The sequence below is a fragment of the Sesamum indicum genome, linkage group LG5, assembly GCF_000512975.1.
Source record: "Sesamum indicum cultivar Zhongzhi No. 13 linkage group LG5, S_indicum_v1.0, whole genome shotgun sequence".
In the NCBI taxonomy this organism is placed as follows: domain Eukaryota; kingdom Viridiplantae; phylum Streptophyta; class Magnoliopsida; order Lamiales; family Pedaliaceae; genus Sesamum; species Sesamum indicum.
Window position 1 is genome coordinate 15,440,972 of NC_026149.1, and position 21,468 is coordinate 15,462,439.

Here is a 21,468-nt window from a genome sequence, read left to right on the forward strand (position 1 = left end):
TGTGAATGTTCCATAGCTGACGGCAATGATACCTTATCATCATCGCACGGTCGCACCTAATACACGCCAAAATCGTGCTTCAGACAGGACGCCAGTACAAAAGCCAACTCAATTGGCCCCATCCTTTATTACTTATTTTACTTTCTATAACCATGCACGCTTTCAATTTCCCTCATCATTACTACAAATACAAAAATAAGGGAAATTTTAGAATCGACTCAATTTGATAAATTTTAAATTAATTATATAACAAGTGTAATATATTTATTATATATATTATGTAATTAATTTGGTCTGATCGAACTTAATTCAAGAAAAATTTTACCAAAAATAACAATGTATGCTTTGAAAGTTTCGCACAATGCGACAATGCTTGTGGAGAGCACAGTTGAAAAAAGACGAATCGTTTTTAATTTAATAATTATGAATTCAAATTTTTTAGTTAAAATGAGAATTATACTGATGAGTAATCCGTATATATTTTATAAATAATTTTAGAAACGTGTTCTTACTCATAATATTGATGGAATTAATTGAAATTATACAAATTTTATTATGCCCAAAAATAATTTATGCAACGTGCCAAACTTGCCCTACGTACCATTATTGCTTAGACAATGATGGATGCCATTGCAGTATATTAAGAAGATACCCGCCATTTCACCATCACCATTCACCACCACCCTGAGAATGACTTCCTCCACCCAAGTCACGGTGGTGGAACGCCGCCTCATCTCTCCGCCGCCGCGAACTGTGACAGCGACCTCTCTGCCTCTCACCTTTCTCGACATACCTTGGCTTCTCTTCTCCCCAAGTCAACCCCTCTTCTTCTATGACTTGCCCGTCTCCACAGCCGAGTTCATACAAACCATCCTTCCCAACCTCGAAAACGCTCTCTCCCTCACTCTCCAACACTTCTTCCCCCTCTCCGGGAAGTTGGTAACGCCGCCACTGTCCTCCATGCCGCCCCGTCTTGAATACACCGGAGACGACTCCATTTTCCTGACAATTGTTGAGGCCACGGCTGCTGACGCCGGAGATTTCAAGAATCTCACCGGCAACCACCCAAAATTGGCTCGAGATCTCAAGTGTCTTGTTCCTGTTTTGAGGAGTACCGGAGTAGGTTCAAAGCAGCAACTTCTAGCCGTTCAGATTACAGTGTTCCCTGAAGCTGGGGTTTGCATGGGCTTCGCGCTTCGCCACGTAGTAGCCGATGGGAGGACATTCAACAATTTCTTGAAGAAGTGGGGTGAACTTACCAAAACCGGTGGGGTTTGCGGGGCTGACGGGTCGGTGACCTTCCATGATAGGGCAGTGATAACAGATCCAGGTGGGCTTGAGTCAACTCTACTCAAAGAGTGGTCGAAATTGAAGAATTCACAAAAAATGGAAAATATTAATAAGGCTAATGGGTCAAAACACGATTTTTCAAGAGCCACATTCGTGTTGCGTCCACATGAAATGGAGAAAATCAAGATATGGATCTTGACCCGATCCGGGATGTTATTCGGGTCGAGCCAATTGCTCCTATCACCTTATGTCCTCACTTGCGCGTTCATATGGGCTTGCTGGATGAAAACTCATCAATTCACTTGTGAAGACGACTGTGGTGAAATCGTTCATTATTTTGGTTTCATTGCTGGTGGGATTACACGATTGCATTATACGGTCCCTAATACCTATGTGGGTAACTGTGTCGGATTCGGGCGATCGTCAGCTACTAGAAAAGAGTTAATGGGAGAAAATGGAGTGGTTTATGCTGCAAAAGCCATAGGGGACACAATCAAGAAGTTGAACGGAGATATGCTGGGTGGAGCCAAGAGTTGGATCTCGGAGTGGAAGGTCATACGTGAATCGGAGCTCCATGTAATGGTAACCGGGTCGCCGAAGTTGGATGTATATGGGTTGGATTTTGGGTGGGGGAGACCCGTGAAGATTGAAGAAGTGTCAATTGATACCACAGGTGTAATATCTCTTTGTGAAGGTAGAGAGGTTGTTGGAGCCATTGAAATCGGGTTGGCTCTCCCTAGGTCTAAAATGGATGTGTTTAGTAGTTTCTTCATTAAAGGAATGAATTCCTTTAGTATCCATTGTTAATGATTATTGAGTTTCTCCTGATTTGGTGGAATAAAACTAAATGCAGCATTGTACGAACTCCATGTTGGTCTTTTAGGATGTTTTATACTCTTAAATGTGCCATATTTTATATAAATGTGCATAATTTTTATAAAAATATTTTTAAAATTATAGTATTTATTTTTTTATAGAGTTAAAAATTACTTAAAATATAAAAGATAGTATATGTTTGTAAAGATATATATATATATATATAAGATGAAAATAAATGAGAAAAAAAATAACTATCAAAAAGTAGTTATGAAAAATCATGATGAGTGGGGAAGTTTAAAATAATTATTCAATTTTAAAAAAATTAACATACCTGATGTGCACTACTAGGGTGGCCTAATCAAAGATAGCAGGAAGGCTTGGGACGACCCAACCCTTGATTCTGAATATACTACCCCAAGTGGCCTGTATAACCAGGAGGCCTAAGAAGGAGGATCGAGACCCAAGAAACCTCAGATTCAGCCCATGGTCATTACCCAATAAGAACGATTGGCCCAAAAAGACCCAAAACCTGACAACTCCCTCTCCTACGTGGTGTACAACTGGCCCACCAATGAGCCGCCACCTCAAACCACGTCAGCCCTAGAAGATGATATATAAATGAAGGTCTCCCTAGCAACTAGGACTGCCTAGTATCTAGGACTCCTTGGAGGTGAGGGGTCTCCCTAGAGTGAAGGAGACTCCCATTAGATGCATCCAGTTACGAATAAGGATAATTTACTACTTATCCGGCTACCACAACTAATCTTCACAAAAATCTAGGAAAGTGGGATAAACCTCCAACAGACGAGGGTACTCCCCTATTATACAGGTTTGGTCTTCCAAATGGGGTATGACTCTCGGACTATATAAGCATTCTTCAAGCATCTTATCACGAATTCTCACATTCTTCTTAAAGCTCATTCAACATATCTCAATTTTCTATTGCAATTATTTACTTTCTTCCTTTATTTCACTTCAAATTCAATACTAACTTGGGCACCAGAGTGCTAATGTGTGTTTTTACAAGTCCCCTTCCCAAGATCCATAAACGTTTCAGCCCAAGCTTTGAACAATAGTACCCAATCTAGTGGGCCCCGTGCTATTTTTGCAAGCATCAAATTAGCGTCGTTTGTGAGAAAACAGAGTTGAAGACATGAGTAGCAATGGAAACACCCATCAATGCAACAAACAAACAGAAAGCCATGGAAACAACCGACAACTACCAGGCCTTGCAGGAGATGCTAGGGGAATCCCCAGCTCCAGCTAGGAGGATCATGATCCTAGGACCTTCCAGGCCCATTATGAAGAGACAAGCGGATCGGCTTAGGAACGCACTACAGGAAGCAAGTGAAAAAAATAATAAATGATAAAAATAAAATTATTCTACGACCAACCAAGGGGTGTACCCTTAGTGTTCCTGGGCGTTTGATATAGTATATGGATTTAAAAGTAAATAAAATAACGAATCCCAATATACAAAGCTATAGATTATAGAAACAAACAACAAGTGGTATTTAAATGAGATCTTACCTCTTTCGTTTGTTTTGTTTGAACCGGCAATCTTGCATTTGTTGGAATAGGTGACCACAAGTCAATAAGATTGGCAGTTTTGAGAACCATTCAAACAATCTTTATTTAAGTAATATTGTCTTGCCGAATATGGTAAATATTCGTGTTTAGCGCGTGTGTCTATTGTGCTTACCAAATTACATTAAGCATTGCTTTTAACGTCACAATGGATGCCAACAGACCACTTAATAACCCATGTAGGGGTGGCAGATGAGTCGAGCCGGCTCGCGAGCTCGAATAGTCGAGTTGTTCACGCTGGTGATTTTTTTTATATATATATTTTTTAATTTTTTTATATATTTAATTTTATATTTAATATTTGATCAGTTTTATAATCTAAATTGACCGTATATTATAATTATTAATCAATACCATATATTTTATTTTGAATAATAATAAATTATGGTACTTTTATTTATATATTTAATCTTTATACAAAAATAAATTTAATCAGTATAGGACTTCCTTTAGCTCTAAGACTAGGGATCTAAGGAATTGGTGGGAAATCCTGCAAAGCCTCAGCCGATAAGTGCATCGATCAGCCGAATAGAAGGAGCCAATGAGCCATGGATGGAGATAAGTAATTCACTTATAATTTTTTATTATTTATAAATTTATGTCAAAATTTAGTAATTCCTATGAATTAATCTAAAAATTATAATAATAATAATAACAACAACAATAATAATGATGATGATGATGATGGTGGTGGTTGAACAATTCTAATTATTATTTTATTATATATATATATAATGAGATTAAAAAATTTAATCAATAAGTACGATATCTTAAAATCCGGGCAACTGATTCATAAGAAATTTAAATATATACAAGACTGTGCCCATTAGATCATATCCGACGGTATGATTTAAAATCACATGGTCTGATTCAACGATACACCGTCTTGAATGATTACTCTTATGTTTCAAGTATGATATCTCAACATCCGTATATCCAATAAATCTAAAACTTTACCAAATGTATTTTATTGTAAGTTTTATCATATCTAACGGTCAGATCTGAATTTTGATGGCCAGATTAATCCATGTTTTTCAACAATGTAAGATGATAGTTAGATCAATGTTATACTAACATTTATAAATATATAAATTTTGCAAATTGTTAACATATATTAATTTCAACTATATCTATGTAAAAATTTGATGATTCGATTTTATTATTTAAAATAATAATAATAATAATAATGATGATGATGATGGTTGAACAATTCTAATTATTATTTTATTATATATATAATGAGATTAAAAAAGTTTAATCAATAATTATGAAATTTTAAAATTCGGGGCACCCGATTCAAATGAAATTTAAATATATACAAGAACAAGACTGCGTCAATCAGATCATATTAGACGGTATGAACATAATTAACTATATATATGTAAAATTTTATGATTCGATCTCATGATTTAAAGCAATAATAATAATAATAATAATAATAATGATAATAAATTAATAATAATAATAATATCAATAATAATAATAATGTTAATAATAATAAAAAGTTAAAAACCCTCTTTCTCTCTCTTTTTCCCGTTTGTTCTTCCTTTTTCTTTCTTGATCTCTCTTTCTCATGCTATCTCGTTCTTTTTCCTTCCCTTATTTCTTCCCCCCAAACGGCAAACCCATCCCTTAGAACCCTAGCCCCCAAATTCACGGCAACAACAAAGGAGTCGGCAACGAGGACACCGACGACGACGAGTGCGGCTTCGTTCAATTACTTGGAGTTGTTCTTCGGTAAGTTTGAGTTTTACTTAAGTTTTAGTTTGAGTTATTCAACACCTACTTCTCACTTTTGTGGATTATTTGCCTTTTGTAATGCGGGAATGGAAGATATATATGTTTGTATGACCTATCTTTGTACTGGGATTGTTGTTATATGCTATATATAATACTCCGTAAAGATGTATCTATTGCTATTATTATATTCCAGAGAATTTGGTTAGCTAATAATTGGTAACTTCAAGAACACAGCTAAATGTGTTGGGTTTAGTAAGTTCGAGATTATATGATGTCTTGATCATATTTATTCAAGTCAGAGAGGGGAAGAGCCTATGTCTATGATATCAGTAATGTGCTGCAATTTCAATTCTGATGTTATTGCTTGTGTAATTCGCAAATGCAAGTTGATTAAGAAGAGAGCTAGTACCTACATGTTGGTCATTTCTTTTGGTCAAGCACTATCTCCACAACTATTAGTATTTGAAGATGCTGGGTTGTTTCTGTTATTGCATGTTTCAGCTTCAGCATACCTGATTATGTATTTTGATATTGTCAAATTATATACCCTTGTACCTGATTATGTTTCAGCATGCTTCTGTAACAGATTAGTTGATTGCCGACTTCTGTAATTAGATTTTGCTTGCTAATTAGATTTTGTAATCATTTGCTTGCTAAAACGATTTTGGAGCATCCAAAATCATTGGCAAGCATACAGAATTAAATGATTACTCTGCTCACAACAAAGCCAAGTCTACATATTTGCTTGCTAATTAGATTTTGGAGCATCCAAAATCATTGGCAAGCATTTATGAATATAATGTCTTTGGATATGCATTTATGGTTATTTTTTAATGATAATAATTTCTCTAGCAAACTTCAAGGCAATAAGTATTTCCTTCTCAATGTTCAGATATGAATATATCAGCAAATACTTCTTTTTCTATAGCCGATTCAACTAGTCCAGTAATGCAAAGTGAGGACCAAACAACTAGTGCTACTAATAGAGTTGATAGGGATACTATTGACACAGAGAAGAACATTGAGGAGACTAGTCATGTACATACGATGACTGTATCTTGGATCTGCCCGAGAGGTGATTGTGTCACAGACATGATCATCATAAGCTTTGTCCAGTGCAGTCAGAGTATATAGCAAGGATGGTAAGTTACAAGAAGAGGATTCCTCCCCTTCAGTATGTGATAGAGGTATCTCCTATGCACTTGTAGATGCATTCACGCTTTATGAATCTGTGGCCACAGTCGTTGATCGAATAGAAAAAAGAGGTTCCTTTGTCGAGAAACTTGGCGTAACGTGATTTCAAGTATTAAGCATAGACTCTTAGTCCAGTATATGAACCACCTAAATTCATGCCCTAGACTAAGGCTGGGAGACGATAGACGGAAGGACCGTACCCGTATGGACTCGAGAGCCTAAATGTTCACACAAAATTCACTTAGACTCTAGTGCCATGGACCGTTGTTAGATGGCCACACATAGTGACAGGCTTTTTTGATTAAAGGTTAATAAAGAATTATTAATTAAATTTAATTTAATTAATTATAGTGTTAGACACTAGCCTAAGTCTAGCTGAAAGGTGAATCTAAAGAGTCACACACAAATCATCGAAAAGGAAGAAGGAATTAATTTGGAATTACTTCCACAAGTAATTGGATTACTTACAAAGAAAGATCCATTGGATGGAAAGGGTCCAAGAATAAATCAATGGCATTAATTTTGAATGGATTTTTTCTTATAATTTAATAAGTTGAATCTTATTAAATAAGGATAATTTGGGTATATCTATTTAATTAGATGAAATACTAGTTGGGCGCAATTAGATTGGATTTAAATAAAATTTAATTGGGCTTTTATTTATAAGCGTAAAAATAGGTCAAGCCCAATTATTTTGAGCCCATGAAAAATTCTATGAAAGGAAATAAATAGCTAGCAAATTCTAATTTTGGAAAGTGCAATTCTAGCCATTTTTTGGGATCTCTTTATTGGGAATAAAGAGAAATATACCTTGTAGATAAAAGAATGTATTTAGAAACATTCTTATTTATCAAACAAGATATATATATATATATATGAAATATAATTATTTTGAAAATAATTATGATCTTCATTAAACATAAAAAAAAATTCCCCAATCTTCCAAAGGGAGCATTTGACCGCCCCTCTCTCTTAACACAGTTGGTGTGTTCTTTCTTTCTCTCCTTCTCTTCTAACAAAGAGGACATAGAGATCTAGACTCCGATGTGGTGTGGACGAATTAGAGAGTTCCTGTGTTGGAGCCTCAAGTGAGGAGTATTTCAAGCGAGCGTGAAAATCGAAGGTATCGTGTTTCACCCTTTTATTTTTTTGGTTTTCGTGATTTTGCATCAGCCCCATGTTTGTTTCATTTTAAGTACACTGAATGCCGGGGAATTCCAAGGGTACACCCCTTGGATTCGTTTAATTTCTGCTTTAAATTTTTATATGCATTTTTATTTACCGCTTCCGCAAGCACGTTCTCGGGCCGTACCACGCGTTTGATCCTTCAAGTACTATCAAAGCACGGTTCGATGTAGGGCCGATGGTTATGTATAATTTGCACGTCAACGTGCTTTATGGCTTTTGAAGCATGCTTTTATCGCTTTTCATTTAGTAGTTATATGATGAAAATAGCTCCTTCATTTTGTAAATTTCTGGATGATCAAAGCATATGAAAATTTAGAATTTTCTGGGTTTATTCTTTATTTTTGCTGTTTTATATTGAACACAGAAAAGGAGAAAAATTGCAGAGGGGCCAACGCGCTGCAGGGTCGACGGCCGACGGCTGGGCCATTTTTTTGCCGATTTCAAAAATTTAATTTTCTAAAATTTTTCTTCATTATTAATTATGATGGTTTTAATTTCTAGATAAAATTGGATTTTTCTAGAAAAAGTAAATTTCCATAATTAATTGAATTTATTATGTGCATCGAGTGCACATATTTTTTATCATCCTTTTGATTGCAAATTTCGAACTTGTGTTTTCTTTGTATGATTAATTTTGTGATATTGGATATCATAGATTGTGATATTATATGGGATGTATATTATGAAATGTATGGATGGATGGTCACGAAGCCCACGACCTCTTGTATGTTTATGTTTATGGTTGGAATGCTATCTTCTCTCTCCCTTTCGTTTTTAGCCTTGGAATAAAAAGGCTTACTATCTCCCTCCTTATGTACTTGCCCCGACTTCTGATTGGGATTTCATTTTAAGATGTAATGTGAGTAGTATAGGAGGTGAGATTTTTTTCATTTTAAACCAAGCCCATGGAGAAGAAGATCCACGAAGGAGGAGGCCCACAAAAAAGTTACAAGGCCCATCTACATATTGATGGGTAAATTGCTTTTGTAATAGCATAGGACCACTTTAGACTGACCAATGACTCACTGTGGGTTGAATGAGTCGCATAGGTTGGGCTCGTGATCATCCCACAGGGGTATGCTTAACTGCGTTGCATGTGGTGATTTATTTATTGCTTTAGCACTTGATGCCATGCATGCAACATAATTATGTGATGAGTCTCGGTCAAACAACTCAAACATTAACTATCACTTTGTTGAACCAAGTTAATGTGTTAGGGCCCAAAATGGATTTGGATCAAAATGGTTTGATCTGTCCAAGGTTTCCATCCATAATAATATGGTGGGAAGCTGTCACTACCCAAGTATGGTCTCTCGAGTTGTGGGGGTAGTGGCACACTTGGAATAGAGGAAAGTTGAGTCATCATTGTAAACAAAGGAACACGCTCACTATTTTCCTATCTCATGAGTCGTGGGAAGCGACAGTTGAGGTGTGATTCGGTTGATGGGTTGAGCTGTACACAAATTAAATATTAAGCCCATAATAGACTTGGATCGAAATGGCATTTCGATCTGTCCAGGGTTTCTGATATGGTATCGACCATGGGTGGTCCGATCTTTACGGGGTAGGCTAGAAATGGATAAAGTGGTCCGTGACCTGAGGAATGTAAATAGCAAACCACGTTATATGAACGTGACCTACTACTTAGAATATTCAACCAACCACGAGCACGAGTAAACCAATCCACACAATGACACACTTGGGTCGAGCACGAATTGGAGGCTTTATGAAATTGAATCACCAATCTAATAGACTAGATTGACAAAGCAAAGGTTTCGCCAAAGCTAAAACAATATATAACTCTCCAAAGTAAGAAAACACTCAATATTTTATAAACTAGATCAATTCTTGAATAATTCGATTGTATCCCACATGCATGGCTGGTATGAGCCTTTTATAGGCCTAAAACACTTCCAAATTAACCTTTCATATCCCCAAGTGACTCCTTGGTAGACGTACATTCAATACTTGTTCAAAAATAACTAAAAACTAAGCATTCCTGGTAAAAAACGAGTAAAACCCATGCATGATCATGTGAATCCGAAAATTGGTGTATAAATGCACTTTGAATGTATTTGAAAGGTCTCCTTTGACCACATGGCTGCACTTGGACGAGTTGGGCTCCTATTTTGGGTTTCCTTGGGCTTGAATTAATGAAATTAAGTTCACATGTTGGGTCTCCGATTGTGACTTGGTCCCATTAGCAAAGACTAAGTTGGATTGGGCTTGAATTACTTCTTGCATTCTCTTCAACCTTTCTCTTGTTATTTGGGCTTGAATTACTTCTTGCATTCTCTTCAACCTTTCTCTTGTTATTGGCCCACTTCCAATGGTTAAATTCATTGGATCTTGAATTTTTTTTGCTTGTTGGACGCCCTCGGTGTTCCTATCACCTTCCATCCATAACAATAACATCAGGAAGCTACTGCTATCCAAATGTTGTCTCTGATTCGTGGCACATTTGGAATAGAAAGCAACTTGCATATTATTATGAACAAAGGAATACGCTCGTTGTTTCCCTGTCTCACGAGTTGTGGCGGGCATCAATTGAGGTGTGATTTGATTGATGAGTCGGGTTTAACACCGAGTAGCATGATTCACTTTGAGTCTTCGAGATCATGTGAAGAAGTGAGGCAAACATCTTGGGAGTCTAATTTAAATGAGAATGACATCGGTTGCCTACCACAAGATCTTTTCCATGTGAATCATAAAAGTGGGGCATGGTAAATTGATCTTGTGTATCCCAAGCCCACTAGAAAAGGATTTTCTAAAACCCCACTAGCGAGTGATGGGATTTTGTAGAAATAGTGGGAGGTGTTAACGACTAATACACCGAGTCTTAACTCAAACTCAATATTGCTATAATCTACTTATTGTTTATGCTCTGTGTTTTCAATGCATGTCTTAGATCCGTTTTCCAATTCTATTTTTTTGAGATTTATTTAATGGAATACAATTAATTAAATTGGATGCAAAAAATTGACGGATTGTCCTCGATTTTTTAACCTGATTTATGTCATGGAAACGCCCAACGGACTTGAAAAAGGAGTCCTCACTTAAAAAATGCTTGACATTCGGGATTAAGACATAAGAAAAATCGTAAGGTCCACAATGTTATACCTGCTTCTCTACCATGAACAGTATGATAAGCTGGACGTTATTGGCTCAATAATGCTCCACCTAAATCAAATTTATGCGGCACTGAACCAACATATTGGATATGTCGCAACGGAAGCATTTTTTGAAGCCAAGATGACTGAAGGTAGTCTGTACATGAACATCGGGTTAAGATGTTATCCATTATGGAGAAGCTTGATGGCCTCAATGTTGATCTTGAAATTGGATGTACGTTTGACATAGCCGTTCATTCACTTCATCCCTCCCTTCAACCTACTTATCATGAACTCTAAATGAGCTTAAAGAGACCATTCATTAGTTGATAAAAAATGGTTGGACCAATACGAGGCTACGGTTGGACTATCGGTATTGGATTTGGGGCTTTTGACCTCAAAAGCGAAAGGCAAGGACTTCAGGCGTCGAACGAGAAAGAAGGATGAAGCAAAGTCATCCGCTACAGACACTTTGAGTGCTCATGTCGCCTTGATGTGCAGGAGTAAAAGAAAAATGAAAAAATAGTTCGGCAATCAAAATTTACATATGATGTTTGCATAAAATTGGCAAAGGGGATTGGAAGAGGAAGTATTGTGAACTCCCCTTCACCCGAGCCATGGCATTTGTTGAGCAAACATGACTACTATTTATATTTTCAAAGTGTTGGACAATTGCTCTCGAAGCGCATTTCTACAAATGGTTTGCAAAAATGAAAAGGAACAGAATGCTAGAAATATAGTCTTAAAGCGAGCGGATGGCGAGGCCATTACTACAAAAGCAATAAGACAAAATAAACTTAACCATTAGTATTCATGTAAAAAATAGTATACAATTATATAACCCAGCATGATCAAGTTGTTAGTCAATTATTGGACAAAGTAGAGTACAAATTTGATCAATAAAAGATTCTTTTGAGTCTGCTGATTTATTAAATTATCGTACTTCATGTCATAATTGGATTATGCACGCGCAAAATAAATGACTAAAATGGACAGTCAAGAACAAAACTTACCGAGAATGGCGTGCATGAGCTACGCCATATCCCTCTAGTTCAAATGAGTAGGTTGGTAGGTTCAAAGAGTCTAGCACTAGATGATTTGAATTTACTAACTTATGAATCCTTCCTGAGAAGGAAGAAAGCAATGAAAGCACTTTGTGGGACAAAGAATGCTTGTAAAAAATGATCTATTGGATTTGATCCAAAATAGACATCTGTAAATCACTAAATACACAAACACTGGTAGAGGGTTCACAAGTCTAAGGACTTCTAAGGAGTTAAGAGAAATTAGACTTGAGGTGGAGAACAACTGGTTACAGAGACAAACCCTACGATTTGGAATGATAGATTTGAAAGTCCTGTATCTAGAATACTTGTTCTGACAAGTTGATGAGGTATATGACTCGGTCAAAAACAAGGTTGAAGGTTAGTGGGAGCTCAATTATGTTTCTAGTGTTTTAGATGTTAAAACCATTTTTGATTATTTGGAATGATAGAAAGACGTTGTGGAAATATGAAACGTGAAGATTTTTCATAAAATTCTCCATATAGGAATTGGATTCCTATCTAGGGATAAGATATCCAAGATTCAAACGTGGTAGACTGATGAGAAGCTTAGATGTTTGACATCCCTTACGTCTTTGCAGCATGGAAATATTGTTCGGTGCACTAAGCCTGATGTTGAAAGAATTGGTATGGCCCGGGAATGCGATAGAAGCGTGGAATAAAAATTTTAAAAACCGGTTCAAAGGGGTGTTCCAAGAAGAACAAAGAACCAAGAAGAAAAAAACTCCAAACAGAACATTATTGTTTAGTGCTTTTGGATTGTTTTGTGTTCTAATTTGAATCCAATTCAAAATAGAACCAAAAGGAGAATATTTTTGAGAGAAAATAGAGAGAAAATTCGTGGCTTTTGTCATGGTTATGATGGATATGTGTGTACTTTTGTATATCACATACAATTCAATTCAAAATTCAATAACTACTAAGTTTGCCTCCAAGACAACATATAGAACCATATTCATATAACCTCCAACCATAATGAAATAACTCCTTCATCATGTTCATCATGGTGAGCAGTCTCAACTCCTTCTTAACTTACTGCAACCACCCTCAAATGGGCTTGGACTTCAAATATGCATCGGGCTCGATTTAATCAAATTAAATCAAGCCCAACCATAGTCCATTTATTCATTTAATCCAATTAAATAAATCTAAACTCAAATACTAATTAATTGATCCAATAAATTAATTAAGCCTAACCCAATGAATTAATTCAATTAATTTAAAGGTGTTAAGCCCAAAAATTAATTAATTCTTGAGTCATCCATCAAATGGTTTGCTAAATAAATGATCTAATCATTTATATATATTCTCTTTGAATTAGTTTAATCCAATTAAATTAATTCATTTCTTCTTGAATTAATTCCATCAATTTCATAGTGATTTGTGTGTGATTCTTAGGTTCACCCTTAGCTGGACTTGGACTTGTGTCCAACACAATGATTAATTAAATCTAATTTAATTAATTTATTTTCAACTAACCATTAATCAGAAATTTCTGTCACCATGGATGGCCGTCTAGCAACGGTCCATGGCACTAGAGATTAGGTGAACGTTGGCATGAATATTTAGGCTCTCGAGTATTATAAGGGTATGGTCCTTCCATCATCCGTCTCCCTATTTAAGTCTAGGGCATGGAATTGGGCGTTGGTTTTCATCCTGAACTAGATACTATGCTCGATAACTCGAGATGCGTTTGCTCTATTGATCGATCTGGAAAACCATTCCCTACTCAATCAATCGCTGTGGCAACTAATACTAAGAGCACCAACCATCTCAAAGCGCATAGGAGACTCGACTGTCATATACTGACAGGTGACAGATTCTGTCTTGGAACCCATCGTCCTCACTACATATTCTAATTGCACTGAACAGGACTTGTAATGACCACATCCAAGATACAGTCATCTTTCGTCAAATTGAATATACAACCATCATATGCATGCAACTGCCATGGTTCCTCAAGTCTAAGGACTAATGCCGTACTATCAGAGCCAGGAAGATCTAATACTGTCCAAGCCTCCAAGCTTCCATATAATGACTTCCTGCGAGTCAGTTCAGTTGGCTGGACAACTTTGTCAACCACGTACTAACATTGCATAAACATCCAACGTCTGTCGCCAATGAAATTTTAGAGAACTCTGGATTCCCGATCTCGAGGTTCTCGACTTGGAACGTTTCAAACCTAACATTCAGAAGTTGGTTTCATGGCCACCATCCAATGCGCAGCCCAACTACATAGGTTGTACAATTTGGTTTATGGGCTTTGTTGTGATGTTAAGCCTATAAACATAATCAACACAACAAATACAATTTCTAGATAATGAATACTCACTTTATTCATAAACAATGTTACAATTACACCGAAATTGTCAGAACAGATTACATAAAGGCCAATTCAATTGGATTTTTGATCACCTATTCTAACAAACTCCTACTTGACCTTAAAGCCAATCATGCTTTATTCTCAACCCATCTTTTCAAGATGTTAAGCATGAGCAATCTACAATACCGGCTTGGTCAATAGATCTATTATATTTTCTGCTAATGTGTCTTGGTCCATCCTAACGTCACCTCTTCCCACCATCTCCCTAAGCAAATGGTAGCGTCTAAGAATGTGCTTGAATTTGTGATGAGATCTCGGTTCCTTCGCTTGCACTATAGCCCTGTTTTTATCACAAAAGATAACCATTGGCTCGGCAATGCTAGGCATTATACCCAGGTCTTGGGTATAGTTTTTCATCCAAACCGCTTCCTTAGCTTCTTCCGAAGCTGCTATGTACTCAACTTCAGTGGTGAAATCCGCTGTGGTATCCTACTTGAAACTTTTTCAAGCCACTACACCATCATTCAGCCTGAATGCAAACCCTGATTGAGACTTGGCTTCATCCTCGTTAGACTGAAAGCTAACGTCACTGTAGCCTTTTAGAATTAACTCCCCACTATCGTAAACCAAGAACATATCTTTAGTCCTTCCAGGTACTTAAGTATGGTCTTGACTGCAGTCTAGTGAGCCTCACTGGTACATGCTTGATATCTGCTCGTTACGCTAAAAGCAAAAGCGACATCTGGCCTTGTGCACTGTACAACATACTGTATGCTACCTACAGCTGATGCATAGGGTATGTCATATATTTTTCTAAGCTCCTCATCAGTCTTTGGAGACTGCTTCTTGGATAGCTTAACCTCATGCCTCATGGGAAGGAATCCTCGTTTGGAGTTTTTCATATTAAATCTCTTCAAGACTTTCTCAACATACGAGGTTTGGGTCATTCCTAATATCCTTTTAGATCTATCCTAGATAATCTTGATTCCAAGGATGTAGGAAGCCTCACCCAAATCGTTCATGGAGAATTGTGTGGACAATCATGATTTAGTGTCACCTAGAATCTTGACATCATTACCAATGAGTAAGTTGTCGTCCACATATAGCACTAGGAATGCAACTAAGCTCCCACTGACCTTTTTGTATACACAAGAGTCAAAGTTGTTCTATATGAAATAATAGCCCCATTTGAGACCATAGATGGACTTCTGGAGGTGGCAGACCTTTTGCTCTTCTCCAACAGATGTGAAACCCTCTGGTTGATCCATATAGATGTCTTCCTTAACGAACCCATTAAGGAAAGCCGTTTTCACGTCCATCTGCTATATATCATAGTCATACTATGCAGCTATGGCGATCATAATCCGAATGGTCATGGCCATGGCTACAAGCGAATAGGTTTCCTCAAGATTGACCCCAGGTCTTTAAGTATACCCTTTCGCTACAAGCCTGGCCTTAAAGGTTGTAAGCTTTTCGTCAGCTCCAAACTTATGTTTGTGGACCCATTTACACCCAACAGGTTTAACACCCTCGGGTGAGTCAACTAACGTCCAAACCTTATTTGAACTCATAGAGTCCATCTCAGATTTCATGGCCTCAACCCATTTTTCCAAATCGATGTCCGATATCGCTTCTCCATAGGTCTTTAGATCATTATCCAATTGACCAGTCAAACCCAGAAATCCATACCTCTCAGGCTGTTAGGACAATCTAGTTGACCTTTAGAGGACAGGAATACCGTCAGTGGGAACTATAGGCGTAGATGATGCATCACTACATCCATTTGAGGTGTTGCCTCAATAGATTCCTCAAGGAGCAATTCTCACGTTAGGTATACGCTAGAAAACCTTTTCCAAGAACACTAGATTTCGCGAGACAAAAATCTTTTGTTCGGAGGGATCATAGATACCCCCTCCAGTTTTCTTAGGATTACCCACGAACCTGCACAAACTAGACCTTGAGTTCAGTTTATCTCCCACTAGTCTCTTGACATGCAGGGTTACCCCACATGCTGAAGTACTTGTAGGACGCAGGCTTGCCGTGACATATCTGATATGGTGTCTGGGCGACGGTCTTAGAAGGCGCCATGTTCAACAACTTGGCTGCCATCTCAAGAGCACATCCCTAGAAGGATAAGGGCAGTTCCATAAAACTCATCATGGACCGAACCATGTCCAACAAGGTTCGGTTCCTCCTTTTAAAGACCCCGTTAAGTTGTGGCGTTCCAGGAGAAGTCCACTGAGAGAGAATTCCATTGTCTTTTAGGTAATCTAAGAATTCGCACTTAAATACTCACCACCTCGGTCCGACCGAACGGTTTTAATTTTGCGACCAGTTTGGTTTTCAACTTCCAGTCTGAACTCTTTTAACCTTCCAAAGGCCTCAGACTTGTATCTCATTAGGTAAGTATAACAATACCATGAGTGATCATCGGTAAAGGTTATGAAGTAGGAAAGTCCACCTTTGGCTTATGTATTCAGTGGCCCACATAAGTCTGAAAGGATCAAATCTAACAGACCACTGGCTAGCGTACTTTGTCCTACAAAAGGCTTCTTGGTCATCTTCCATCTCAGACAAGACTCGCAGGCTAGTAGGTGATCCAAATCATCTATCTCTAGATTTTTTGAGTCTCCAACCTTTTAATCCTATCTTGAGAGATGTGACCTAACCTTACTGCTAGATCTGTACGTTTTCTTGATTTTTCATTTTACTTTTGTTTTGAGCAGTCATGACGAAATCATGTTGTTGGAGAATATAAAGACCAGTATGAAGTTTGCCTAGCAGATGTGAAGAACCATTCTTCATCAAATAAAAATAATTTTTATTGATCATAAACTCATAACCATCATTCTCCAACAATGAAATGGAAATGATATTCTTGATCATACTAGGTACATAATAGCAATCCTTCAATTCTATCCTAACTTGATCACTAACAGCTAAGCGGAATATCCCTACAGCTTCAGCAACCACAGCCTTGCCATCGTCAAGCTTCAGGACATCCTCGTCTTTACTTAGCTTTCTGCTTCTTTCCAGCACCTGCAAATCATTGCAAATGTGAGCTCCACCGCGAGTATCCAATACCCAAGAAGCAAAGTTAGTTATCATGTTAACCTCAACAACAAATGTACCTGCACTGGAGAGGAGCTTGGGGCACTCCCTCTTCCAATGGCCCTTTTCCTAATAATGCATACAAATATCATTTGCCCTTATTGACATAGAACCCACCTTCCTTTTACCTTTGCCTATCCCCACCGGGGCAATAGGAGCCCACAAAGCGCTTGCAGTGGCATTTGCCTTACCCTTCTTCCTCTTCCAGCGTTTGGCCCCCTTACCTTTCGCTTTAGAGGTCGAAGCCTCCCCGACCAACACCAACGGCGCAGACTTTTTGATTGTTGCCCCATATTCGACCAACATGTTAATCAACTCGTTTATGGTCTTCTCAAGCCCATTCATGCTGTAGTTTACGACAAACGGGTCGTAAAACGGATGAAGTGACTGGAGGATCACGTCAATGTACGTGTCATTATCAAGCCCAGCTTGAAGATCCTTGAGCTTTTCCACGAGGAAAGCATCTTGATCCCATGCGCTTGCACAGAGGATCTCTTAGTCATCTTGGTGTTGAAAAATAATTTTGTGGCGACATATCAAATATGCCTATCTAGAACCGCATAAAGCTCTTTCATGCGGAGCATTAGCAACTTGGCATCATCGTGCCTATCGTACTGTTTCTGGATATCATCTATCATTGATGCCAGTACGATGCTGCGGACCTTCCCATTGTTCTCGTGCCACCTTTGAAACGTCACAAGTTCTTCAGATGTGGATCCCTCCACCAAGATCCTAGGAAGAGACTTATCCAGAATGTAAGTTTTATTCTCGAAATCAAGGACAATCCTCATTTCCTAAGCCAATCATTGTAGTTCGTCCCATTAAATTTGTTTGTCTCCAAAATCATGGTTAATGGATTCTTAGACATCTACATTAAAAATGTAAAGCAAAAATTAGCAATTAACTGTAACATTAAATACAAGTTAAGATTTGGTCTTTAGTCATTAACTGCTCCCACTATTTCTTCAAAAGCCTACCACACTCAAGTGGGGTTTCGGGAAACCAATTCCTAGTGGGCTTGGAATCCACAAACACAATTCTCCATGTCCTGCTTTTACGATTCACAAGAAAAAAATTTTGTGGGAGGTAACCATTACCATTCTGATCCAATGAGATTCCCAAGATATTTTGCCTCGCCTCTTCATGTGATCCCGAGAACTCTAAGTGAATCACATTACTCAGCGTTAGGCCAACCCAAAAACCAAATAAATATCTCAACTCTCGCCCCCCCCCACGACTCGTGAGACAGGGAAACATGTGTATATTCCATTTGCTCACAATAATAGTGTAACTTTCTTCTATCCCAAATGTGCCACGACTGGTGAGACCACAAAAAGGTAGAAGTAGCATCCACACTATATTATCATGGCTAGAAGGCTTGGAATTATCAAACCATTTGATTTAATTCCATTTTGGGCCTAATATTTACTTGGACCATCCAAGTGAGAGTTCAAGTTAGTTGTAACCGAGACCTCATCATTATAACATTTGGCATGACAAAGTTTTAATGATTGAGTATAAACGCATTCCAAACACATCATACTTAAAAAACTAAAACATTTACCACATGCAAACAATAAGCCTAGCAGGGCCCTGTTAGATGATCACAAGCTCAATCCTGAGTGACCTATTGATCTCCAGTGAGTCTATGGTTAATCTAGGGTGTGGCCTAACTATTACAAAATAGTAACTCATTATCATTCTAATGGGCCTTCCTCGTGAGCTCCGTCCAATAGGCCTAGGCCTTCACTAACTGGAAGCTTACATTTATTCAAAATAAATAAAACCTTACATTAATTCCTAACTACACTCATTACAACTGAAAATGAAAACCCCAATCAGAAGTAGGGGGGAGTACAAAAGGAGGGACAAAGCAAGCCTTATTATTCCAAGGTTAAAAAATGAAAGAAAGAATTAAAACAAAGAGGCACGCAGGCCTCACCCAACATAAAATAAACCATACATTAGGCCAATGAGCTTTGTGATCATCCCCATTGTTTATCCAATAAACAATAATTAACATATTTATATCGAATATAAACATGTTAAACAAATAAATACAGTCCATGCATTTAGCAATTGATATCCAATGTTAAATACCAAATAAAATATAATTAAATTTAGAAAATAACATACTAATAATGCAATTAAAAATGGATATCATCCATACATTCAATGTACGAATTTTCTTTTGTTTGTTAGGAAACCATTCCCCAATTAATTTAAGGCACAATTTAATTTTAGAAAAATCCAACTTAACTAAAATTAAAATTTGCCAAAATTAATAATTTCACAAAAATTGCAGAAAATAGGAAAATTTAATTTTTCAAAAAAAATGGCACAAAACGGCCCAGCCCTTCGAAACAGCGGACGACCGTCTGCTGTTGGCCACACGCACGCGCGCGCACTGGTCGTGCGCCCCAGCAGTTTTTTTTTTTTTTTTGAATTTCTACAATTAAGAACTGAAATAAAATCATGCATTTACAGAAAATCCAATTTCCAAAAATGCATAGATATCCATAATTTAAAAGCAAAATTAATACATATTTTCTAAACATATAATCATGCTTCAAAGTCATAAAACATGTTTTCTAAAAGCAAATTAAACACGTTGTTCATGCTTAACATATAATAATATGTTAATCTTAAAGCCACAACACCGAACCGGGCTCTGATACTACTGAAAGAATCGGTATGGCCTGAGAATATGATAGAAGCGTGAAATAAAAATTTTAAAAATTGGTTCAAAGGATGTTTTCTTTGAAATTCCCGGGCGTTCGATGTTTATCAAAAGCATAATAATAACTATGCAAACATACTAGACATGTGGCTAGAGGATGAAACAAAAACTACAGAAACATAATATGAAATTTTACCTTTTGGTCCTTTCGAAAACTGCAACGTGCGTTGTTCCCTTTATGTTTTCTCGTTCCGTTCACTTGAGAATTCAAACTAGAATTGCTCTAAGTTGTCCACACCAAAAAATGAAAAGGTAAAATTCTTGTTCTATTGCTAGATCGAACAAAGAACTAAGAAGAAAAATAACTACAAACACAACACTATTGTTTAGTACTTTTGGATTGTTTTCTGTTCTAATTTGAATCCAATTAAAAATAGAACCAAAAGGAGAATATTTTTTAGAGAAAATCGAGAGAAAATTCTTGGCTTTTGTGGTGGTTATGATGTATATGTGTGTACTTTTGTATATCACATACAATTGAATTCAAAATTTAATAACTATTAAGTTTGCCTCCAAGACAACCTATAGAACCATATTCATATAACCTCGAACCATGATGGAATAACTTCTCCATCATGTTCATCATGGTGAGGAGTTTCAACTCCTTCTTAACTTGCTTCAACCACCCTTAAATGGGCTTGGACTTCAAATATATACCGGACTCGATTTAATCAAATTAAATCAAGCCCAACCAAAGTCCATTGATTAATTTAATCCAATTAAATAAATCTAATCCCAAATACTAATTAATTGATCCAATCAATTAATTAAACCTAACCCAATAAATTAATTCATTTAATCTAACGGTGTTAAGCCAAAAAATTAATTAATCCAAATAATTAATTCTTGAGCCATCAATGAAATAGATTGCTACATAAATGATTCAATCATTTATATATATTCTCCTTGAATTAATTTAATCCAATTAAATTAATTCATTTCTTCTTGAATTAATTCCAAACTAATTCTACCAATTCCATAGTGATTTGTGTATCACTCTTTAGTTTAACCCTCAGCTAGACTTGGGGTGGGTTCAATACAATGATTAATTAAATCCAATTTAATGAATTTATTTTCAATTAACCATTAATAAAAAAATTTCGTCAGCATGGAGGGTCATCTAGTAACAGTCCATGGCCTAGAGACTAGGTGAATGTTGGCTTGAATATTTAGACTCCTGAGTACCATACGAGTACGGTCCTTACATCATCTGTCCCCCGATCTAAGTCTAGAGCATGGAATTGGGCGTCGGTTCCCATCCTGGACCAGATACTATGATCGATAACTCGAGATGTGTTTACT

At 37.1% G+C, this 21,468-nt stretch overlaps 1 protein-coding gene across 1 annotated transcript; it reads left to right on the plus strand.

Annotated features, from left to right (window-relative positions):
* On the plus strand, positions 615–2,154 carry LOC105162662 (coumaroyl-CoA:anthocyanidin 3-O-glucoside-6''-O-coumaroyltransferase 2). The gene has a single exon (XM_011080746.2). The coding sequence runs from the start codon at positions 625–627 to the stop codon at positions 2,095–2,097; it is 1,473 nt and encodes a 490-aa protein (XP_011079048.2). The 5' UTR covers positions 615–624; the 3' UTR covers positions 2,098–2,154.